Source organism: Plectropomus leopardus, chromosome 6, assembly GCF_026936395.1.
Source record: "Plectropomus leopardus strain MGB_pleo_1.0 chromosome 6, ASM2693639v1, whole genome shotgun sequence".
Taxonomy (NCBI): Eukaryota; Metazoa; Chordata; class Actinopteri; order Perciformes; family Serranidae; genus Plectropomus; species Plectropomus leopardus.
In genome coordinates this window covers 27,534,954-27,559,177 of record NC_142181.1, presented here as the reverse complement: position 1 = coordinate 27,559,177, position 24,224 = coordinate 27,534,954, and the positions used below count along the sequence as shown (strand labels likewise).

Sequence of the window (24,224 nt, the reverse complement as noted above, 5' to 3'; positions counted from 1 at the left end):
ATTAATTAATTAAAAAATAATTAATTGAATAAAAAAATTAAAAAAGCTTTTCCCACATTTAAACTTGGAACAACTGTTTTTTGGCCACTAAGGGGCAAATGTAACGTGATGTAAATGCAGCACAAACAGATTATCATCTTTAAACTGAGATGGCTACATGTTAGTACAAATCCAGCAAAGTAACAAAAGCATGAAGTAACAAAAGCATTTATTTGGAGTCATGATTGTGTCCACCGGATGAATGAAAGTCTAACATATACGACCTGAACAGCAATGTGTTTCAAGATGCAAATGAAAGCCTGAAGTTTGTGTAAAAGCACTCAGAAAAAGCATTTTGATTTCTTCATATTCTTCATGAACCTTGTTTCCACGTTGTTTACAACCTCTTGGTGTTACAGTCCACGTTTTCACTATGTTACAAGTGGTAACCTGCAGGGCTGAAAATGTAAGCCAACGTTAAGCTCCAAACACTGCAGTTCCTCTAGGAGCTACATGAGGCTGGCTCCCATGCAAGTCAATCCCCATAGAGCCCTATTTTAAAATGCCCAACTTTACAGCAGAAATAAACATGTTTGCACACTGATACAAAAAACTGTTTTGTCTGTATAGCAAATTTGTCCCTTCGTGACAATGCTACGGGGGTGAATTTTCATATAACTCACCTGTTCACATTTTATTAAGGCTTAAAGTTACAAATAATTAAGGATGCAGCTGCTTTCAGTGACAGACTATCTGCAGATAGTGTCCTCGTCCAAAATATAGTCACCTCTGCTTTCAAAAAACCAAGACTGTGACGGCTGAAATGCCAAATGTGAGGCCCCCAGAAAGTACACTGGACTTTGAAGCCAATCTGACATGATGGTCAAACCGTGTAACTAACTTTCAGGTCGATCATATAATGCCACTGGGCCAAAAAAGGCTTTTCCCATACACTTACATGGTGAAAGAGTCTGTAAATCAGTGGATACATTTTTTTGAGCATCACAACCTCTCGTTTTACTACCTGGATTTTATCCATTCTGTCGGATAACATTTAGAAAGTCTAGAACATAGATTGTATTAAATAATAGATGTAGCTGCTGTGACGTCATCCACGCGTCTGTGGACTCCCATTTTGAAGCTCGGAGTTCAGCATTCAGGGCGTTCCCATCTCAGATTTTTGGAGCCAGAAGTGGCCATATTTGGACCAGAGTGGACCTGTGGAGGAGTGAGGAATCTGACTGAGAACCCAAGGACACTATCCACAGACAGCCTGTCACTCAGAGCTGCTCCTAATTATGTGTAACTTTAAGCCTTAATAAAACATAGACAGATAAGTAACATGAAAAATCAACCTCTGTACAGTTGAATGTTGAAATTAGCTTCCAAAACCATTTTTTTTTGTACCAGGCTGTAAACATGTTTAATTCTGCTGTAAAGGTGGGCATTTTAATATGGGGGTCCATGGGGATTTTATTTGCAGATGAACTGCAGTTTTGGCACTTCGATGCTGGCTTCATGTTTGTTCTTGCTTTATAGGACCAACAATGCTGAAGACATGGATAATTTGACACCTAGGAGGTTGAACTTTTCCGGCTTTATAGGGATGAATGGGATCCCACCTCCGTGGCTGAATCCAGTTCTCTTTATACATCCATGCTTCCAAACGGGAATCCACAAACCAATAGGTGATATCTCAGGAACTATGATTTTCACAAGTTCATTTCATCCTTGTTTTACTCTACATGGTCTGTTGAATATGATAACATATAGCCTTCATTCTTGCTATTATTTCATTATTTTAAACATTTCCTTGCTATGTCTTTATAATATTGGATACTGCGATGACCCAGTTTCCCAACTGTGATCGATACAGTTTCATCTTTCGTAGTTGACTCTGGCTCCTCAGTGCTGCTTGTGAGAGGTCGGGGCTTACTCTGGTGTTTGGTAGCTCTACAGTATGAAACCCTTTCAGAATGCAGTGGTTCGATAGCTTGTTAGTACGCCTGACAGTTTCATGACAGAGCCGTAAATGAAAAAGAAGACACATTCACTCTAAATATGAATCTGTCACTTTTTAAACTGCGTCTGGTGTAAGACTTGCATGGCATGTGTACAGTTAGTCTTTGCTGTTGTAATGGTTATAACTCACCCGGTTTTGTGCTCCTCTGGGTAAAACGTGCTTTTAATCTTCCTCAGTGGCTGTGTCACTGATGGATGATGGGGGAAGTCTCAGCTTACAGTGTGTCTCTGACTGCAATTATGCCGCAAGAGGAGCAGGCAAAGTTCAGTTCAGTTCAATATTTGGAGGGGGGAGAGACAAAGAGACACACATGGCTTACACAGCTCAGATAGTGATTAATGAAGTGATGCAGCTCACCTTTAGTTCACCTCTATGAGCCTCAGTGTTGTCAGAATCAATGGCATCAGAAAGACCTGTTTTAAAGTTTAGTATCTCATGATCAGGCATACTCAGAGGGTCAATCAGAACCTCATAGGGGACAGCAGGATGTCTCCATGAAGATGAGATGTGGACGCTCCAGCTCTCAGACTGCCCAAAAGTCCCTGTGGACAAACAAAAACATTTTCCATGTCAATGTTTTTCCAAATTGCACGGCATGGTGCTGAAGGAATGTGACAGAGTCAAAACTATGGCCTCTTAAAATGTCACTATGTCTGAATCCATTTGAAATCATTTCTCTGCAGTGTCCCTCTGTGCTACACACCTCACACAGAGCCACAGGAGCATTGCATCTTTATTTACTGAGTGCTATGAATAAGTCTGAAAAATAAATGCCAAATGATTATTAATGACATAATGTCATGAAAAACTGAAGATCATTACTTAAAAAACTGATTATTAGGAATAACGTGCAAATAAAAATGATGTCATAAACAAATGAATCTGCCTTCTCCCCAGTTATCTTGTAGACGCTATGGATGCAGATTTTCAGTAGGTGGATGGTGGCTGTTTCACAGCATTTAGAGAAACACAGCAGAGATTCAGTGAGAGTTGTAGTGGATGTACAGCAAAGCTGGACTACCAAAACGCTAAGTTACAGCACGTTTAAAGGAATAGTTCAACATTTTCAGAAATATGAGCACTAGATCAGAAGATTGACACCACTCTGTTTGTCTTAATTTTATTTCTGGGTTTGGTTCTGGGTGAAAAAAAGAACATGCAGGTGATGCTGGATGATACATTTATTTAAATAAAATGAAAATAATAATAATTGAATTTAATGTTTTAACCCCACATTTTAACCCCTTGACTGCTGACTATGTGTGTCTGTTTTGTCCCCTTCATTAGCTTATTATAGGATTTGCTGTTTTGGGTAGAGGTTGAAAATCATTTTCATGTAGGACTATTCTCTCTGAAGGTTGTGTATTAAATATGAAGTTATTGCCAGTCATCTTAGCTTACCACAAAGACTGGAGACAGGAGGAACTGTTAGCCTGGCTGTGCCAAAAGGTAAATAAATTTACCTACCAGCATTTCTAAAGCTATTACAGCTATTCAACTATACAAACACCAATCTGTGAAATTAAAATGTTTTTTTGTTTTTTTTTTTTTACATAGGATATCTGTGGAACTGTTCCTTTAAGGCTTCAGGTTCACTGTGTGTCAAATGCTTTGTGGGAATTTCTTCAAATGTATTTGTTTGTTTGCAATGTAATGGTCATTAGGTAGGTCCTGCATCACAATGGCATAAGCCAACTTAGTTTTAAAGGTCCCATATAAGAAGACAGATTTTCATGTTTTTTCCCATTAAAAAGCAAGTAAAAATACTGCATGAATACTATGAAAGAATCAAATTGCTTAATCCACAGAGAAAGGCAAAAAGTTCATATTCAGAAACCGTGCCTTGAAATGAGCCATCAGGATGTCTTTGGATTGTGATGTCACAACTGTAATACCTACAGATAGAAACTATCACTGCGGTGTCTTACAGTCATTCCCCAACTGCAATGACATAAAGGGGGCTTAAAGAGACAGGCACATTTCATACTGATATACATGTATTCAGGCAGAAAGTGCAAAAAAAAAATGTGTTTTTTGAACATTAATGCATATAAAGATGTTCTATTATAAACCCATAATAAAAGTAAAACCTTAAAATAAGCACAATATAAGACCTTTAACATCTTTTTTTAAATGTAGGTAATGTTGTAGAACAGCTACATGGTGAGTATTCCTCAATCAGTTTGTGGTATTGCCAAAATGTGACTGACACACTATAAACCTGGAGCCAGGTAGTAGCGTAGGAGCACTGGTTGTTTACCAGCTCTCGAGGCAAAATATGATTATGCTGCCATGTAGTCTGCTGTGTGCCCTGTGCTTGATGGGTACTTGAAGGTGACAGGGTACATACAGAATGCACAGAGTGGGAGGTAGGGGGTAACCTTAAAAGTGCCCAAATTTTTATCCCAGGTCCCTTAGTGGGTTAATCCAGCCATATCTGTCACACTGAAATGAACACACCCACAAATAACAGCATTTCTACCTTGAGCAATGCACCATGCTCAAGATTAATGTTGTTTACATGAACGTTAATATGGACTAGAAAGAGGGGATTGACACATGCAAGATGACACCCACCTATGAATTCTCCATGTGCACTCCAAAGGCGCACTGTGTAGTCAGTGGATGAGGTAAGCACTACTTGATCATTGTCAACAATCTGCAGGCTGGACCAGAATAAACAGACAAGAGATGAAATGAGAGAAGGCATTTCTAGCAGAACACTGTAAATCATCTACTCTATAGGTATATCTGACGGCAGATACAGCCCGGGCAGCATCTCACCTCTACTCATCGTCTGTTTAAGACCTTCCCACACACAGTTCTTCTATACTTTGTTTGTACTGAAGCAGAAGGATGTTATGCTGCCCCTGCTGCCACTGACACCCAAGACTGAGAATGATAGGTTCTACTAAGGATGTTCTCACATGGACGTTTGCGTATTACTAACCAGTTATAAGTTGAAGAAACAACCTAGAGTTACCTGTTCTTTTTTTTGTTTTGTTTTTTTTTTACTTAAAGGAGCAATGTGTAGGATTCATAGGATTTAGTTATTAAGTTATTTTTTAACACTTTCTTGGCCAAGGGACTGCTAACTACAAGGGCCAACACGAAACACGAATGACCCTATCTAGAGCCAGTGTTTAGTTTGTCCGTTCTGGGCTCCTTTAAAACATGACAGCCCGTTCCCATTCCAAACTCATAAAATACCGCCGCTTTGACAATGCTTTTGGTGTAAGATTGCAACACAAAAAGGAAAAATGGAAGTCCACTGTAAAGCAGCAATATGTGATGACTTGGGATGAGAGCGTGTTGGCTAGGGCATGTCGGTTTTTATTGAGAGACAAATTTTCCGCAGAGGTCTCCTCCTCTCTAAATCTCTAAAGTACTGAATAAAGTAGTTGTATGTTTTAAAATAATTTGTTTTTTGACACTGTCATGACAGAATGGCTGATAACTACTCTGGCCAATGCAAAAATGTGAATGGGCCTATCAAGAACCTGAGTTTGTTTTTTTCCGGTCTGGGCTACTGTAGAAACATGGTGGTACAATACGGTGGACTCTGTGGATGAGGACCTACTCCCTATGTAAATATAAACAGCTAATTTTAAGGTAACAAAAACACAACAATTCTTATTTTCAGGTGTTATCCACTATAGAAAACATACTTATTACATTAAATTTAATTTCTGACATTATATCTCTATATCGTACACACTGGACCTTAAAGACAAGATGAATTTGTGACTGACCATGATTAAATGTGTTATGTATTTTACATACCCAGTAATTCTGCTGGTATGAGCACGCCAGAAGTTGTCAGCTAAATAGATGTAAAAAAAAAATGAAGAAAAAAAAACAGGAGGACACTCACAAATGTGACTTTGCACATTCTAATATACAGTCCCTCTTTACATTGTCACCGTAAACGAAGTTGAAAAAAGGCAACTAACCTCTGAGTGATTTCTGCTCAGGGGCAAACTTCTCCACATTGTAGACATAGATGTAACCGATTCGGTCAGCAGCGTACAGCAACGTGTCCTTCTCTGTTTTTGCCAGTTTTGTAATCTTTTGTTGGAACCTTGACTGCAAAACAGATATAAAAAGGAATAGCATTTTCATTTCTGTTTTTTAGTTGTAACATTGAAATTGCAACTATTCATATTCATTTTTTGGATGACTAAATGTTACCTTTCCTGTAGGCAGACTGAATACATTACCCCTGATAATATGCCTCTCCAATTTATCTGATATGTAATATCAAACAAAATGTGCCTGGGTAACAAATAGGCAACAAACAGTAGCAACTAATCATGAAGAGACAAACATATATCAAAATAAAACCACCTTAAAATCATTAAGGGACAAAACACGAGTGGGGTGTGATAGCAAAACAAAAATATTGCTTTTTCAATGTCTTTTCTGAGAAATAACAGCCTCAAACCACAATTTCTGCTTTCTTTAGGAGGACTTAGGCACACATTTAATTTCAGCTTTCTGCCCTGTGTTCACCTACCTCTCATAATTAAGAGTCCCTGCTTTGCATTATGTAGCTGCAAGGAAGGCACCTGCTAGTTGTTCAAAAACTAGAACTAAGCAAAGAAACCATGCACTGCAACTGTTAAATCAACAATTTTAAAGGTAAGAGAAAAAAAAAGAAAACTAGTGTTATTGCCTATTATCCAAAAGTGAAATTAAGAAATAAATACAAATAAATCCAATTAAATATCTTACAGCTTTGAAGCTGCCCACAAATTTTCCTCCGTCAAGCACGTTCCAGAGGTTTACACAACCTTTAAAAGAGAACACCTAATTAAGAGTGTACTGAAACACATTATGAAAGGTTGTAAAATGCAATTATGTGCTGTAATGAGTGCTGTTCATAAGACTGACCCATGGCTCCAGACGACAGCAGAGCTGTAGCTGAGAAAAACTGCTTCAACTTGGAGTTCTTTAGGAAAACGATGCCTGGGACGCTTGTATCCAGTCCTGTGTGACAGAAAAAAAACATCAAATAAATACTCTGATCACATACACATATGGATATTTTGACCATTCCCTCTGCCACAAACTCACCTTCAACATTTTGGTGTTCGGCTAGAAGAGGGCTGACAAACCGACACCGTATACGTCCAGAAACCACGTTCCAAACTATAATCTCTCCATCATAGCTACTGGTGGCGAGCAGAGATGGGGGACACTGTGCCATGCAAAGGATGTCTTCCTTATGGCCATTTTTCTGTGGAAAGACAAAGTTTGAGTCTCTCTAAGCAACTGCAGGATAGAAAGTTCAGAAGTTCTGCCACGCAGTTTATTTCCATCAGTTTAAAGTTATAAAAGACCCTGTTTTTGTTTGCACTTTGAAGATAAAGAGTAGCCTGTTTATTATCACTTCACTATGTGGAAATGTGTTAAAGCTTCAAATATTAATTCTTACACTGGCAAGGAAAATGCAAGGTTTTAGATAGTATTTTCTAACAAATAAAGCCTGATATGGTACCACAAGTAATAGTACAGATCATATACAACCTTTAAGGCATAGCCATCCGCTCTCATTCTGAACTCATAAAATACCACCGCTTTGATAGTGCTTTTGGCGTAAGATCGCAACGCCAGAAGCCACCTTTCGGAGTTAGTTGAGAATGCAGACAGACAGAACCTGTTGTTTCTCTCATGAAATGCTGCAGGATGGCATCGGGGTGTACACATCCTGTCTGACTGTAATGGGGTTTTTTATACCTTACCATGTGCCTTTCCCTTAATCATAACCATCTGTGACTTTGTTGCCTTATTATAACCATCCATGCCAGCATGTGCATTTGTTGCCTTTTACTTTCATTGCCTAAACATAACCATGCAACGTACATGCAACGTGCAACGTAATTCAGGCATGTCTTTGTGTTGACATAATGGTAGCGGAACGTAGAGCCGATGCAGAAGGACACCTAGAGCATAATATCTAGATGCTTAAGTTCTCTGCAACGTGGCAATGTGTGATGACTTGGGTTGAGAATGTGTTGGAATAGCCTAGTTCTTGGGAACATTTAGGGAAAAACCATTTGAGAAGATTCATAAGATAAAAAAGGGGGTATCAATCTTTTCTTTGACTCATGGTAAGAAAACCAAGAAGTGTATTTTCAAAAATGTCAAACCATTTCTTTCACTATATTAATTCAGAAATGATAAAAGAGTTTGAACTCATAGAATAAGCATCAAATGTCGGTGGTCTGTTCACCGAAAACTTCAAAAAGTCCATTCACTACTGAGAGAAATTATAGACCACCAAAGTCTTACTTTTTCTTCCACCTTCTAACCAAGTGTGTCACATATTTTGGATCAACTAGTAACTTGATGTCAAACCTATGAGTGAGCAGACAAACCAAACATTACTGCCATTGTACCTAACACTGATACAAAGCAACTCATCTCATACTTTATGTGCTTCTTGCTGTCTCTAACTGAACTCAACAGAAATATATTTAGCTCAGAACAATGTTGCCAACAAGAAACTGTCCACAAATCAGGAGGAGCAGATGGCATTTTTGACTTAGGCTCTGATAAGTGAACTTGCTGTAAATTATATTCCAAGCCAAAGCGAAATATTTAGCTGAACTGGGCCATGTTTTAAAATATTAATGAGATGCAACACAACGCTGACCATCTGGAAGAACAGAAAAATTCACAGTGAACCCAAAGGCTCAGTGGATAAGAGGAAGGGACCAATATATATGGAGCCCATTGATCTTTCTCCTGGAGGCCATTAATGAGAGACAATTTCAACAGCGGGCTCTGTGGATAATCAAAGGGGTCACTTTTCTTACTGGCCTCTGTAATGCATTCTTACTGCTCTGTTAATGGGCTTCTTTGGGGCTGAGTGTAACCACCAACCATAATGAAAGAGATGGAAGAGGACTCAGCGTCACCTCCTTCAATGAATCATACAGCATCACTCAGAATCTATGTGCCTCCTAGAGCTCATATCTAGAAGTTTGCTGTAAGAGGTAACCTTCACACAGGTGAAATAAGATTGGGGAACCATAATCTATTGTGGGATATAAATGGGGACTGATAATGCATCTCTGAGAGAATGGGGCTGCATTAATTATGGTAGCTGGTGATTTTAACCTCATAATAATAAAGTGGGGTTTGGTCTTAATAGTTATAAATGCTATACGTTCTCAATTCAATCCTATTTTCAATTCAGTTTCATCTATAAAGTCTTATATCACAAATTGCAATTAGCCCTATGGTGTGTTCACGCAGAATGTGATGTGAGCATTTTGCATGGCAAGTTTACATACATATATATAACACAACACAATATTGGTTAATCAAGCAAAATCACTGAGCATTTTTTCCTGTTTTTTTCTGCCTCTGACAGGACTGTCATACAGCTGTAGACATGCACTAAGTATAAACTATGCAGGCAGAACTAGTCAGTTTTCAAGAAGTGACAATAAAAAAAGCAAAGAAAGAAAGAAAAAAGCGTAACAGCAATGACAGTGAGTGCCACCAGCTTTAGGAGTTGAAAACATTTTCAATTGAACAGTTGCGTTTGTCAAATCTGTATATGACCTTTTTTTTGTAACCCTTATAATATGAAAAGCAAATAGTCTTGAATTTTTTTCACAATATCTAATCTAGCCCCTTATCAAAAAAGTTTGGACACGCCTGGCATAAGACAGCTCACTGTCCTTGGACCCTCACAGATATGGAGAAACTGCAAAATCCCCTCGAAAACCCCTTAAAGATCCCTGCAAGAAGCCTATTAGCACAGCTAAAGAACAGGCGATTTATTCTTTTGCTCCTAATTTCTCCTGAAGGAACAGATTTGAATTCAGTACTCTCCAAGTAAGAAGCTGATTTACTTCTCAGAGACAAAGAAAAGACTATTGTTAGCAGCAAAATGTCCCCATGGGTCCAAATTGTCTATAAATATTATTTTGTTGACTATTCTAAGGTGATTAGAGATGATAATAACACCTAAACTAAACACTTACCAAATGTTTAATAAATAATGTGTACATCTATAAACATTTCTTAAGTTTTTTCATTGATACAGCATCTGCTTGCCTGATTTTACTTTTAGGAAATGCTCAAGTCTAAAAGTTGGGTTATCAAATTAACTTTCACAATCCAAAGTATAAAACCTCCATGATGAGAAACAGGATCCCTATAGAATACAAATGGTGTTAGCAGCTCTCTGACGTGCCTTGATTTGCAAAACTGTGACATTTTAGAAGATCGAATCATGTGAATTTATTATGGTGATTTATCTTGATATAGATGAATTGATTTTTGAATACAAAATAATCATGAGCCTAAACTTTTGTTCTGAATCTAATCCTGACATCATTTTATGTGCAAAAATTAAGTACTGGGGGTTAAAATATTGCGGTAACCCTATACGACACTGTGGTGGGAGCGCATGGGGCATTTGGTGCACACCTTGTGTTGAATTGAGTCAGTGATAAAAGCATCCTTACATTTCAGAGGGAGCTCAGTCTCTCTGGAGCACAGCCTGTCATAAACGACAGGTGTACTGACAGGTCAAAGCCCAGCTGCACTGGGACTGAGACACAAAGAAAAGCTATGTGATGTGAGGACAAAAGCACTGACGTGTATAAGCGAAAACCGAAAAATCATACACTATATACATTAATATACAAAATATGAGTACAGGAAGATGTCAAGAAACTAAAGCATTTCAAAATGTGTAATAGAAGAGAAATGGCACAAGGAAAGGGAGAGAATAAAAGTGAGATGGGGGGATTGAGTAACTTGCTGCTTGAGTTAAAACAAAGTTTCTGCAGGCGATGCTGCACAATAGGGCAGAGATCAGGGAGGCTTTGTTAGCCATCTCTCTGAGCTTTCCAGCCAGTCAGCAAAAACGACTCTTAAGACCAAAGTCTACAGAGTCCTCCATGTGTCTGTGCAATATGAACACAGAAGCAGCGGGTAAGCTTTATCCTCACAGCCCTGAAGGTGCACCAGTGTTTGAGGCAGAGCTCGGACAGAACTGGCCAAGTACTTTTACTATACACTGTACAATGATGGATTAGTGCAAACACAACATTTTAATAGTATAGTGCATCAATGTGGAGCTAATTTATCCATCTTATATACTACTGTCTAATTTACATAAATACAATGCATCGTATTTTATGTTTTGGATGTGAAATCTTAAACGGATTCTTTATAACCATGGCTGTTAAATAAATTTAATGTGGTAGAATTTTTTTTAAAAGGGTGGCTAGATGAGGCCACCGAAAATCTTGGGGTGTACACCCAAACCCGAAGCCATCACTGCATTTACCTTGCTAAATTCAGCATAAATTTGGAGCGTTATTTAGTCATTACCCTTCTCGACAAGCCATACCAACATAGATATAAAAGAATGCTTTAGCTTGTCTTTTACTTTTACAAGATTAGCATAAAAATGAGAGTTTCATGGCCTCTTAAACACAGTAAAATCAACCTAGAATTATTTTTGCCAGATGGAGAAGGTGGTGGGGCTAGCAATTGTATTAGGACGGCACAACTGATGACTGATAATGGAACAATATTTGTCTCTAACATGTAGTGGAGTAGAAGTATAAGAGTATCAAGTTTAGTACCTGCAGTACCTCAAAAAATTGCTCATGCACAGTCGGGAAAACTGTGGCGATCTGAGCCTGTTTTTTTTTTCTCCTTCTGCACAATTACAGACAAGCTTGCCCTAATGTATTAGGGCTTAAGGGAGTAACAATATGAGGTTATACTGTTAAGAATGATTTTAGCTCTAAATTGCTGGATGTTTCTTAAAATACCTGTGATGTTGTAATTTAAGTCAAAATGCCTGGGGAAAGGTGAGCCACTGGCCCACTTATGAGTATTATTAACAAATTACTTTACTGTAATTTTGTATTCTTATGTTCTTATCTCCAAAATGATGTGACATTTTGAATTTTAGACTAAAAGTTCAGGAAGTTTAGAATGGAAAGTCTGTACATCAGATGGCAGGTACAACAGGAAGACTCTAAAGTGATACATGATAAGTAACACCACACAGGACATGAAATTTCCACGATGTAGCTCAATTTTTGTCTCCCTATGCTCAACTTAGCCCTTATCAGCAATAAGTTGAGCCAAGAGACTACTTTTTTTCTTTTTTTTTATGAATAGTCATATTTTGAAAACAGTTCATTTAAGATCCAAAGTGATTCTTTTCAGGGCTGCACCACATGCTGAAATGTATGTACATATTTTAGCTGGAGATGCTGCTGTCATGCCTTTCATTTTAGAGACGCCTCAAGTAAAAACTAGTCCAACTCACCCTGCTCTCCCCGACTTCAGTAAATATACCTAATTATTTTCCACCACTGGAAAATGAAGGATTTCTTATTTTTTGTTAAAAAAAGATATATATAATAAACAAAACACTGTAGTAAAAAAATGACATGATTTCATAAGGGTTATAAATAGATGAACAAGGGGGGGATTGAATAATTACAGAGCTAACAGACATTCTGCACTTACATGATGTGTTTTTGATCATGCATCCAGTTGTCAACAAAATCACCCAATTTTCCTTTTTGTCACTTTCAACACAGACAGTTGCCCTTTTTAGAAATCGAAGGATAATGATTGAATCCATCCAATGTTTCTACCGCTGTCATCTAGACAGCCTGAAATAAATGCCTCAGGGGGAATACTAACTCTCAGCAGGAGCTCATTGATCTACTTATTAATTTGAGCTTCCTGAACACCTTTTCTCAAAGTTATTGTCAAGACAATTTTTTGTTCATTAATCACCAGATCATCCTGCCATGAAGGCCTCGGTCTCCGGACATGATGAAGGTCCTCAGGAGTATCCTGACAAAACACAAATGCGCATTTAGCAAACAGGACTTTCTACATATCAATACATTTTGTTATTTTTGGATTAGATATATAGCTGGTAGGACATCCTATAAGCACATTAAAATTCTAATGAACCAGACAAAGTGTCTTCCTCCACGCAGCGAAGCATGTGCACATTTCTTTCAGGTTTTATAAGGAAAACTACTATCATTGGGTTTTTTTCTGTTTCAGAATTGAGTTCAGCTGGTAATGACAATGTAAACAAATGCAAATGGGATGCAATGCGGAGGAATGGAAGAATTGGAGAAATAATTGGAATGGGATTTCTGAAACACAGCTGACAAATAATACCTAGAACTCATGTCTTTTGTACTCACTGAGTAAATGTCAATCTTCCGATCCCGGCCGACAGACATCACATAGCTTCAAACAGAAAATTGCACAAGCTCAACATGGATTGAAATTCATACTGTGCCAAGAACAGCTGCCAAATATCACATCATTACTCACAAGTTCCTGTGAACTTGCAGAAAAATGCAGTCACACACTTCGTTACATTCACCATCTACAGGAAAGATTGAAAGTGATTTTTCCACAATTAATTGATGGTATAGTATTTTCAGCTTTTTGTTTTGAGGACATAAACATTGAGAATACTAGCCTGTTCTCATTCCGAGGTCATCACATACCACCACTTTGTCAATGATTTTGGTGAAAGATGCGAACAGACTTTTGCAGTAGTATGATATGCTGCTGGGTGGTGTCAGTTTGTAACATGACTAGACAGAATCTGTCTCAGCCATATAGTATGCCGCCAGACGGCACCTGGTGCGGCAGTGTGATACGTGGCTGGACAGATCAGGTTGAAAAGCTGCTGGTAATATAAGTAGCTGGAAGTTCCCTTTTGGGCAGGTGGGCTGAAGGGGTCCAACTAACCCCTGGACTTTCATCTGTGAGCCTGGTGTTTGCTTCCTGCATGAATGTAGAGCCACACCATGATGTTTTTTTTTTTAAACTAACCACCCATGCAGTTGTTGCCTAATCCTAAACATGTGTTTTTTGCTGACATCCTAAAGTTGGTTGCAGCATCCCGAAATGACAGCAGCAGATGCAGGAGGATACCTAAAGCATAATATGTGACGCAAAAGTCCACTGACAAAGCTTCGATATGTGACAACTTGGGATGAGAACGTGTTGACAATACAAACCCTTCTTTAATGTCTTTAGGCACTGTCCATTGCTGAAGTTCCAGATCTTTAAGCAACCATCTCTTCCACCTGTGATGAGTCTGCAAACAGAAAGAAGTTTGATGAAGTATTGGCCAAATATATTATATGAAAACACTTCAGCTGCCTCATGTACTATACCTCCTTCCTTTGGAGTCAAAAGTCAAGCATGTGATAGCAGACAGGTCATGTGTGCCGCCAAACTCAAAGACCTCATGCCCAGTGTCAAAATCCCAGACTTTCACCACCTGGAACAAAAAAAACATTTTCAGTTAATTGGCATAAATATGATGCTGGTGTTCCTGTTTCAACACAGACTGGATTAATTTTTCAGTGGAAATGTGAAGTCAGGTCACCTGTGTCTGTGATGTTGTAAAGCACTAATTTACTCACAGATCCCTCAGTGCAGCTGACAACTTGACGAAACTCCTCACTGTAGCCGCAGCACATTACCGGCTCATTATGTGAAACAGTGAGACGTCTATGCAGCCGTGGCCTCACCGAGGCAAAAGATAATAAAATGAATAAAAGAGAAATGAATATTAAGGTGCTGCATTCATCTCTGAGGAAAAAAAGTCAAATCTGTGTCTTTTTGGGGACAGTGCGATGTTAATCCCTCAAAAGAAAATCTTCAAAAGCATCAGCTGTCCTTTTTTCACAAACCATCGTCCTTAAATTAGTTCAGTTGAAGAATATTTTCAAACTATCTTCAGACTGCATTGGATTCTATGATGAATAAAGCACAAAGGCATCACAGCTAACCTTATCTTCAGGGAGAGCACAGCCATGCAGTCTGCTGTTATGTGAAGGGATTTCATAGCAGAGGAATACGAGCATGCAGATATGTCACCGCGAATCCCGCTGGCTTTTGAGTCTGCTGTAAACAGGCAACACTGATCTGGAATATCCCAAATCTGAAATGGAGAAAAGGTGAACAACAATGGAGGAGGTATTTACAAAATTCACCTAAAAGCAATACCAAACAAAAGAAATAATTAATTATAAATTAAAGTCCTGCATTTGAGGTTCTATGATTTAATTTAAGTAAAAGTACAGAAGTATTAGCAATTTTGCAATTACCCTTTAAAACCTGGATCGATATCAGTTTTCTTGTGCTGCATTCAGATGCCTTTCACAAGCTATTTAATCCTCAAACCTAAGCCAACTGGTTTGACATCTTTCAAAACAATGAGTTAAAAGGCAAGTAGCAACTTGGCAAGAAATGCCCCGCAAACTGCAAGAAATAAGTAAAAACGTGAAAGGAAAATAACTTGAAAAGTAGTTTTAAAAAACTGAATTAAATGGAAAATTCAAGGGAAAATGCCCAGAAAACTACTTTGATTTCTTTTAAAAACAACAAAGTGAAGTCAAAAAACAAAAACAAACAATAAGATTGTCCGAAGCAAATCAATTTGTTGATCAATCAGTTTGTTTTTATTTTTTGACATCAATTTGTTGATTTTAAAATAAATCAAATCAATTTGCTCAGGTGTGAAAGGGTTAACGTATCAAAATATTGGATAATAAATAAATTATGCAGAATTTCATTGTTATATTCTGGGAGAACGGGGTCACTTGGAACAGGAGATTGTCCGTTGGGACAGTCCGTCTATTAGCAAGTTAGAAAGCAACTATGCCATTCATCATGCTCATACTCAGACACAACCGAACAACTGAAATGAAGACTTGGACAGCAAAGTTCCATATCTTAGTAATTTATGAAAACATGATCATTTTACAAATATTTTCATTTTCTGAAAGATGTTCGTGTGAATGTGTGAACAAGTGACAGTGTAAAGGGTGTGAATTTTGGAAAAAAAGCACCCCTGGTAAATTTTACAAAATTGTACCTTTTACATTTTGGTTAGGCTTTAAAAGCCTGGTTAAACTGCCAGAAGGCAACTGCATTTGTTCAGGCATCAAATTATTTTTATGACTGTTCAAGTAGTCTGTGAGTAACAGATTATCTCAGTGTCCTAAAAGACCCCACTGCTACTCAATTATTATTATTTTTGCATGTAAGCAGAACTTAAACATTGTATCTGATTGAGGCGGAGCTAATTTATACTTCTATTTGTACTTCTAAACAGTTTTTTTTCACATTCTGTATGGTTGTGTGATATTTGGATATTTTAGACCATGAGAAATCATGAGTGAAACATAAAAAGTGAGTCATGGATTACTTTCACAGTGTTGTCTGCAGAGACAGAGAAAATCTGACTCTCCTCTGAGAGGATGTGGAGGAAGATGATGGGAGCAGAGTGGCCTTTCAAAATACCAGTCGGTTTCCTAAAACATACAAAACAGAACCAAGAGGAGATGGCATTTTAAATATATGTTAATTGTCTTTAAGAAATCCCACAAAAGCCTGGTTTCTCACCCAGAAAAATGTGGGTTCCACATCCGCACAAGTCGGTCCATGCCTCCAGTGACCAGCAAGCTGTGCTTTTGACAAAGGTCAAAGGTCTTGACACCTTTGTGGATGGTGAAAAGTGTCTGGTCACACGACGCCCGCAGCTGTGGAGTCCAGCTCAGTTGGACCTTCTTGGTCTTACCTTCGTAGCACGCCTCTCTGATCTCATCCAACTGCTGCTCAGCGTCCGTTAACGGCAGCACGCAGCCTCGAGAAGATGAAAAAAGCATTATATTACAAGGCTGCCTGTTTGAGCATCGATCAAACATGCTTTGTGGAGCAAGGGTAAGCCATTATCAGAATAAATGACCGAGATGGCAAGTAGACATGGCCGATCACACACACACACACACACACACACACACACACACACACACACGCATACACACGCTGGCATTGATTAGTTTATTTGTGATAGATGAGTCATGATGAGTCATCCCTCAGAGCCCTCCTACCATGCTGTCTAATGTTCAACACAGAGTTTAATAACTGCACACTGTAGAGTGAAAGGACTTTTTTAATCATTTCCACATTTGTCACTTCTTTTATCTTGCTCTTAAATCACAGAACAATCACAGAGAATATACATGTATAAGAATAGACAGGTTTTGTGTGTATTTTAAGTCCAAAGTCACAATAATGAAACTCTCTTGCTTGTTGGTTATTATCCTGATTGTACTGAATATGTGCCAAAAAACTAAAAAAGCCAAAGAAACAAACTAAACAGAAATTACCTATAACGAGGGAAGAAGATTCTTCATTTGACGAGGACACAACAGCTTGAAAACTTGGAAAGTATTTTGCCTGAAGTTTGAGAGAAGAGTTAGTTTCTCAGTCTATTTCAGGATTATCTGATCATAATGCAAGAAACTGCCACACTACTGAACAATATGCAGTGTTACGCAGCTTGCGCAGATACTGTAAATTGTCACTTGTTGAGTTTTAATTTATTTTCTTGTAGGGAAGCATACAAACACATGGAAAAGTAAAATGTCACCTGTGTTACCCAGTCCTGATGAACCTTCCATCTTACAAATGTTACATTTGGAGACAGCACCGCATTGTCAACCGCTATGTTGGGCATGCCTGCAATCTTTGGTAATTTATTCCATAATCTATAAAAAAACAGAAGTTGGAATGAACAATCAGTCCAGAAACTAGTCACATTTTCTGAGGCATAGCCTTACTTAAGTAAATTACTTTTATTTTATTTTTATTTTTTAATTTATGCAGGGAAACTAAAGGAAGCAAGGGTATAATTTTCCACCACATTGAAGTTTCTGTGCTAATACAGTTCTACCTGGCTTCTTTTTCACAGTAAAGTCTATATTTTCTGTCATAATTAGAACAAAATATGTGCACACCTCTGAAAATAAACATAATTTCATTTAAAAATACATTGACATGTGCAACATTTGACAAAGAAAAGAGAAATACAAAAGATAAAATTTTAAATGCTGTGGTCACAGTACTGGTGCAATACAAAGACCTGCCAGTCAGTGAAGTACTATGACTCACTTGAACAACTAATATAAACTGTACATGACACACATTTTTATAGCCTGGAAAACGGTAATCATCAGATGCTGTAGCAATTTAAAGGAACCCAAATAAGTCCTGAATTTTGAAATTTAATTTGAAAGCTGAAGATCTGACTTTGGGCATAAAACCTTCTCTCTGTGAGAACTATTAACTGACAACATTCACAAAGCAGATATTTTAGTCCCCAATTTGGTTGAAAATGAAATATTTCCCTATGCTCCTCTAAATATCTGCCCATCAAAAGCTCAATATTTCCAATATATTTCTCAGTATTGAATATTTTTGTGATATAATCAAGAGTTTCTTGTATTATAATGACACAATGAAAATCGCATTATGTCAGGACAGCCTGAAAGTGTGATTCACTCCATATGTGTATCACAAACTAAACTAAACTTTTTATTTCATTTTCTTTTTTTTAAAAGGGCTTATTTTAATCTTCATCTCATCCAGTGAAAGTATCTCTGTTTCTTTTTGGAAAACTTCACATCCAATTAAGCCATTCTGATTCTGAGTCATGCATTTATTGTAAAACTTTGCCGTGACTGTTATGGGTCATGATATTCTGCAGCAACCCTCAAAAATTTGTAACCATCAGCAAAGTGTTATTTTGTTCAGGAACCACCAAACCCGCTGCAAATGCTTTTCACTCATAGGAAATATTCTGACATCTGTTTTTCAGTAACAAATTCCTTTTGATCAGTGAAGTACATGATCTGAGAGGAAAACAAGAAAGTACACACATCTGATTGACTGTTAATGGCTGATGTCTCCCTCAGGCTCAGACGAGTTCTCCAAGAGTCTAATCACTAACTGAGTAGTTTGCATAATATTGCTGAAAATGTTCTGATTTACTGTAAAAAAAGTGTACACAGTACATGCTAGCAATACATTTTAATGTGTTTATGATAACTTTGGCGTCATACAATTCTAGAACAATTGCCAGAATAAATGTTGGAATGGCGTGGTATGTTTTTGGACACAGTTTATATGTATCATATTAAATCAGTTTGAAACTTTCCATTTCTTTACATTTCCACAACACTGTGGTTAACTTGTGGTTTGATTTAGGCACAAAAACTAATTGGTAATGGTTGGGAAAATAACATGTGTTGACTTATAACATCCAGTACAATTAAAGTTGGAAATGCCACTGATGTCTAAAAGCTGGAAATGCCACTGATGTCCGCAAAAAATCACGTTTTTGATGGCGTAATCACTTCAGGAAATGCTGCATATGTCTCGCCAAAAAAATGGCATTTTGTCGCACAGTTGAGGCTGTAAATGCTGTAAATGTCTCATCAAGAAACATGCTTTTGGTGGCACAATTATTGCTGGAAATGACGCAGATTCCTTGCCAAAAAGTGTGCATTTAGTGGCACAATTGAGACTGTAAATGCTGCAAATGTCTCGCCAAGAAACATGCTTTTGAATGAACTATTAAGGCTGAAAATGACACAGATATCTTGCCAAGAAATGTGCCTTTGGTGGCACAATCACTGTTGGAAATGCTGCAGATGTTTCACAAAATAAAAAATTAGCTGACAAACACCAGCTTTTGGTGGCACAATCACCGCTGGAAATGCTGTAGATGTCTCACTAAGAAACAATCAAATTTTTTGTTAAGAACATGTCTTTGCATGAGCAACAAATGTCTTTAACGGTGGTATACAGTTCAGTCGCCATCAGTACTAATAAAAACTGTCACTTTAGAAACAATATGATTATGAAATGTACAAGTCTCACATGTCAGTGGTTTGCAGAAATGTACAATGCCAACATGTTCCTCTGGCAAGTGGGCTGCTAATTCCTGTTTAAATAAGACTGAGTAACAGTGTGTCTGAGGGTTTATTGAACAACTGAAGAAGAGTGAATGCATGTTGTAAGTCTTTAAAGAAGCACAATTACCTGAGGGTATCTCCAGCAGAGGATATTAAAATGATAGTCACACATCCCTGAAACACAAATACTGAAATTAACCTCTGCCAGTTTTAATCAAGGAGAATTTAATTAATGACTTTTTTTGAGAATTGGATCAGGTTTCAACAAAAGGACATACCTCAGTGTCTCCATACAGAATACAACAACTGTCAGGGCCGCTGTAGCTGTAAGGAAAAACACAAACCATTATTGTAACTTATTGTGACATTTGAACGTTATGTTAACATGGAGTTTTGTTGCTCACCCATAGTCTAATGTCAGAGGTACTGTGTTGAGTGCATTGATCTGACAATAAGGCTCCAGAGAGGAAAGCTCATAAAGCTGGATCTCTCTGTCCCTGCAAGATAAAGAAGACATGCATTATAAACCAAGAACAATCTGAAATCTTAAGAAGAGTAATCAGTGTACTCAATAAAAAATTTGGTCTTTAAACCTTTTTTTCACATTACCCAGTTCCGATCATCAGCTTGTTGAACTCTGCCATCACAGTAAAATCACTCGCCCATTTGGACGTCCTGTTTGCAGGCCCTACATCCTGTAAGAAAATGAACAAATTAATGTGTGGAAACTTTTTGCTCTCACAGAATTCAATCATTATCACAACTACAGGAGGTAGACAAAATAACAGCTGTGCAATTTTATGTAATCCAATAGAACAGACCTGAAATAAATACTTGTGACAATACAGCTGAGAGTTATATGACATATTTCACTAATGTAGTGTAAAAGCGTTCATGATTGTTTTTGTCTTTGCTATGCATACAGAGGACTGTCAAAATAAGACATTACACTTTTTATATATAATATAGAAATCTTAGTCTTATGACGTTTTGTTTATTTCGTATCATCAACAAATCCCTAGAAACTAACAATGAATTGATTTCACTAATGAGTGTTGGCTGTGTAGTCTAATCATGACATCCATCCATCCATCCATTTTCTTCCGCTTATCCGGGGTCGGGTCACGGGGGCAGCAGCCTAAGCAGGGAAGCCCAGACTTCCCTCTCCCCGGCAATTTCGTCCAGCTCTTCCCGGGGGATCCCGAAGCATTCTGAGGCCAGCTGTGAGACATAGTCTCTCCAGCGTGTCCTGGGTCTTCCTCGGGGCCTCCTACCGGTGGGACGTGCCCTGAACACCTCACCAGGGAGGCGTCCTGGAGGCATCCTAATTAGATGCCCGAGCCACCTCATCTGGCTCTTCTCATCGCGGAGGAGCAGCGGCTCTACTCTGAGCTCCTCCCGGATGACCGAGCTTCTCACCCTATCTCTAAGGGAGAGCCCAGCCACCCTATGGAGGAAGCTCATTTTGGCCGCTTGTGCCCGCGATCTTGTTCTTTCGGTCACTACCCGAAGCTCGTGACCATAGGTGAGGGTGGGAACGAGGATCGACCGGTAAATCGAGAGCTTTGCCTTTCGGCTCAGCTCCCTCTTCACCACGACAGAACGGTGCAGAGTCCACATTACTGCAGACGCTGCACCGATCCGCCTGTCGATCTCCCACTCCATCCTTCCCTTACTCGTGAACAAGACCCCAAGGTACTTAAACTCATCCACTTGGGGCAGGATCTCGTCCCCGATCCGGAGGGGGCACTCCACCCTTTTCCGGCTGAGAACCATGGCCTCGGATTTGGAGGTGCTGATTCTCATCCCGGGCCGCTTCACACTCGGCTGCAAACCGATCCAGTGAGAGCTGGAGGTCACGGCCCAATGAAGCCAACAAGACCACATCATCTGCAAAGAGCAGAGACCCAATTCTGAGGTCACCAAACGAGACCCCCTCAACACCCTGGCTGCACCTAGAAATTCTGTCCATAAAAGTTATGAACAGAATCGGTGACAAAGGGCAGCCCTAGCCCCATTCCGCTTGGCTTGTCAGCACCTGTCTGTTGCCTCTGGAGTCCCACAGGCCAAGAAGGCCCGATAGGACTCCTTCTTCAGCTTGACGGCACACCTTACCGCCGGTGTCCACCAGCGGGTTTGGGTGTTGCTGCCCCGACAGGCACCAACCAACTTACGGCCACAGCACTGGTCGGCCGCCTCAGCAATGGAGGCACGAAACATGGCCCACACGGACTCAATGCCCCCCGCCTCCCCCGGGACATGGTCGAAGCTCTCCCTGAGGTGGGAGTTGAAGCTCCTTCTGACGGGAGACTCTGCCAGACGTTCCCAGCAGACCCTCACAATGCATTTGGGTCTGCCAGGTCTGACCGGCGTCCTCCCCCACCATCGGAGCCAGCTCACCACCAGGTAGTAAGCGGTTGACAGCTCCGCCCCTCTCTTCACCCGAGTGTCCAAGACATACGGCCGCAAGTCCGACGATATGACTACAAAGTCGATCATCGAACTGCGGCCTAGGGTGTCCTGATGCCAAGTGCGCATATGGACACCCTTATGCTTGAACATGGTATTCGTTATGGACAATCTGTGGCGATCACAGAAGTCCAATAACAAAACACCACTCGGGTGGGCCATTCCTCCCGATCACGCCCCTCCAGGTCTCACTGTCGTTGCCAACGTGAGCGTTGAAGTCCCCCAGCAGAACGAGGGAGTCCCCAGAAGGAGCACTCTCCAGCACCCCCTCTAAGGACTCCAAAAAGGGTGGATACTCTGAACTGCTGTTTGGACCATAGGCACAAACAACAGTCAGGATCCGTCCCCCAACCCGAAGGCGGAGGGAGGCTACCCTCTCATTCCACCCCTGCCCGGCACCTCTCACCAGTGGCAAGTCCAGAGTGGAAGAGAGTCCATCCCTCTCTCGAGAAGACTGGTTCCGGAGCCCAAGCTGTGTGTCGAGGTGAGGCCAACTATATCTAGTCAGAACTTCTCAACCTCGCGCACCAGCTCAGGCTCCTTCCCCGCCAGAGAGGTGACATTCCACGTCCCCAGAGCTAGCTTCTGCAGCCGAGGATCGGATCGCCAAGGTCCCCGCCTTCAGCTGCCGCCCAACTCACACTGCACCCAACCCCTATGGCCCCTCCTACGGGTGGTGAGCCCATGGGCAGGAGGTCCCATGTCACTTCTTCGGGCTGTGCCTGGCACTCGCCATCGAGCCCCACCCCCAGGCCTAGCTCCGGGGGGGGGGCCCCGGTGACCCGCGTCCGGGCGAGGGAACCTCTGGACCATTCATCTTATTCTTCATAAGGGTCTGGTGAGCTACACTTTGTCTGGTCCCTCCCCTAGAACCTGTTTGCCATGGGTGACCTTACCAGGGGCATAAAGCCCCTGACAACTGAGCTCCTAGGATCACTGGGACACACAAACCCCTCCACCACGATAAGGTGGTAGCTCAGGGAGGAGGAATCATGACATGCTGTATCTTATTTGACCCCTAGACCTCATTGTTATCAAAGAACTATTAAAAACATATTAATTGTTTGCACTGGCAGATGTGTTTCTTCAGTGCAATGAACATTGGCACTGTGCCTAGCTGTTATAGGAAATTACTGGTGCTATTTTTCAGAAAGAAAAAAACAACAACATATTCTTGGGCTATTAAAAAAAAGAAAAAGAAACAAAGATTTGTGTCTTCAGTGAGAACCAGCAGTTTTGATATTGAGTGCAACAAATGAGGTATTGAACAATGGACTAACACATTATTGGTTTTGGTCTTTTCATGGGATGTCTTTACAATAAAGAAAGATAAAGAATGAACTAAGATTTTTTCTCAAAGTAAGAAAAATGTACAAAAGTTAAAACATACAAACATATGTTTGGTCTTCAGCGATTTCAGTTCAGGGCTCCAGCAGCAAACAAACCCATCTTCTCGCACTGTTACGATGGTGCCATCATGGGTGGAGTGGATGTTGACGATGGGAATGCCGTGACACAACGGCTTCATCGTGGCAGGCAGAATGAAAGCCACCTGCTTACTCCGTCTCACAGTCTCCTGCTTCTCTTTGTACTCCTGCAGCATGTGTGTGCAGAAGTCACCCTGCGTCACAATACTCACTGTTAGAAGTAATAATGTTGCGGTTGTCTGTCCTCCATATTGATTATTATAAAAAAATGTTAGATGATTATATCTGCAAAAGGGTAGGTTTTGTTTCCAAGGTAAGGAGGCCACATAAAGATGTAAATAAAGAAAATAATTATAATAAGTAACTACTGCTATTTCCAACATTTTATATATGTATATTGAGATAGAAATTATAAAATGTGCCATTTCATGCTTTCCAAATTATTAGTAGTCTAAAAAAATACACATTTTGACTAGTTATAAAAGTCTTTTACCGTCTTATCTAATATTGAACATTTGATCG

At 39.7% G+C, this 24,224-nt stretch overlaps 1 protein-coding gene across 1 annotated transcript; it reads right to left on the bottom strand.

The window, feature by feature from the left end:
* Positions 1 to 191: 191 nt before the first annotated feature.
* Positions 192 to 23,890, bottom strand: wdr95 (WD40 repeat domain 95). Its single transcript, XM_088079127.1, has 25 exons — positions 23,666 to 23,890; positions 20,416 to 20,501; positions 20,211 to 20,303; positions 20,085 to 20,130; positions 19,934 to 19,980; positions 17,481 to 17,598; positions 17,218 to 17,287; positions 16,451 to 16,691; positions 16,254 to 16,359; positions 14,833 to 14,984; positions 14,464 to 14,566; positions 14,212 to 14,318; positions 14,053 to 14,132; positions 13,355 to 13,409; positions 13,222 to 13,267; positions 12,797 to 12,856; positions 7,079 to 7,241; positions 6,896 to 6,991; positions 6,737 to 6,795; positions 5,956 to 6,088; positions 5,786 to 5,825; positions 4,580 to 4,668; positions 2,360 to 2,544; positions 2,132 to 2,233; positions 192 to 1,197 (listed from the first exon to the last, which is right to left on the bottom strand). The coding sequence occupies exons 1-24, from the start codon at positions 23,876 to 23,878 to the stop codon at positions 2,165 to 2,167; spliced, it is 2,457 nt and encodes an 818-aa protein (XP_087935253.1). The 5' UTR covers positions 23,879 to 23,890; the 3' UTR covers positions 192 to 1,197; positions 2,132 to 2,164.
* Between the last annotated feature and the right edge of the window lie 334 nt (positions 23,891 to 24,224).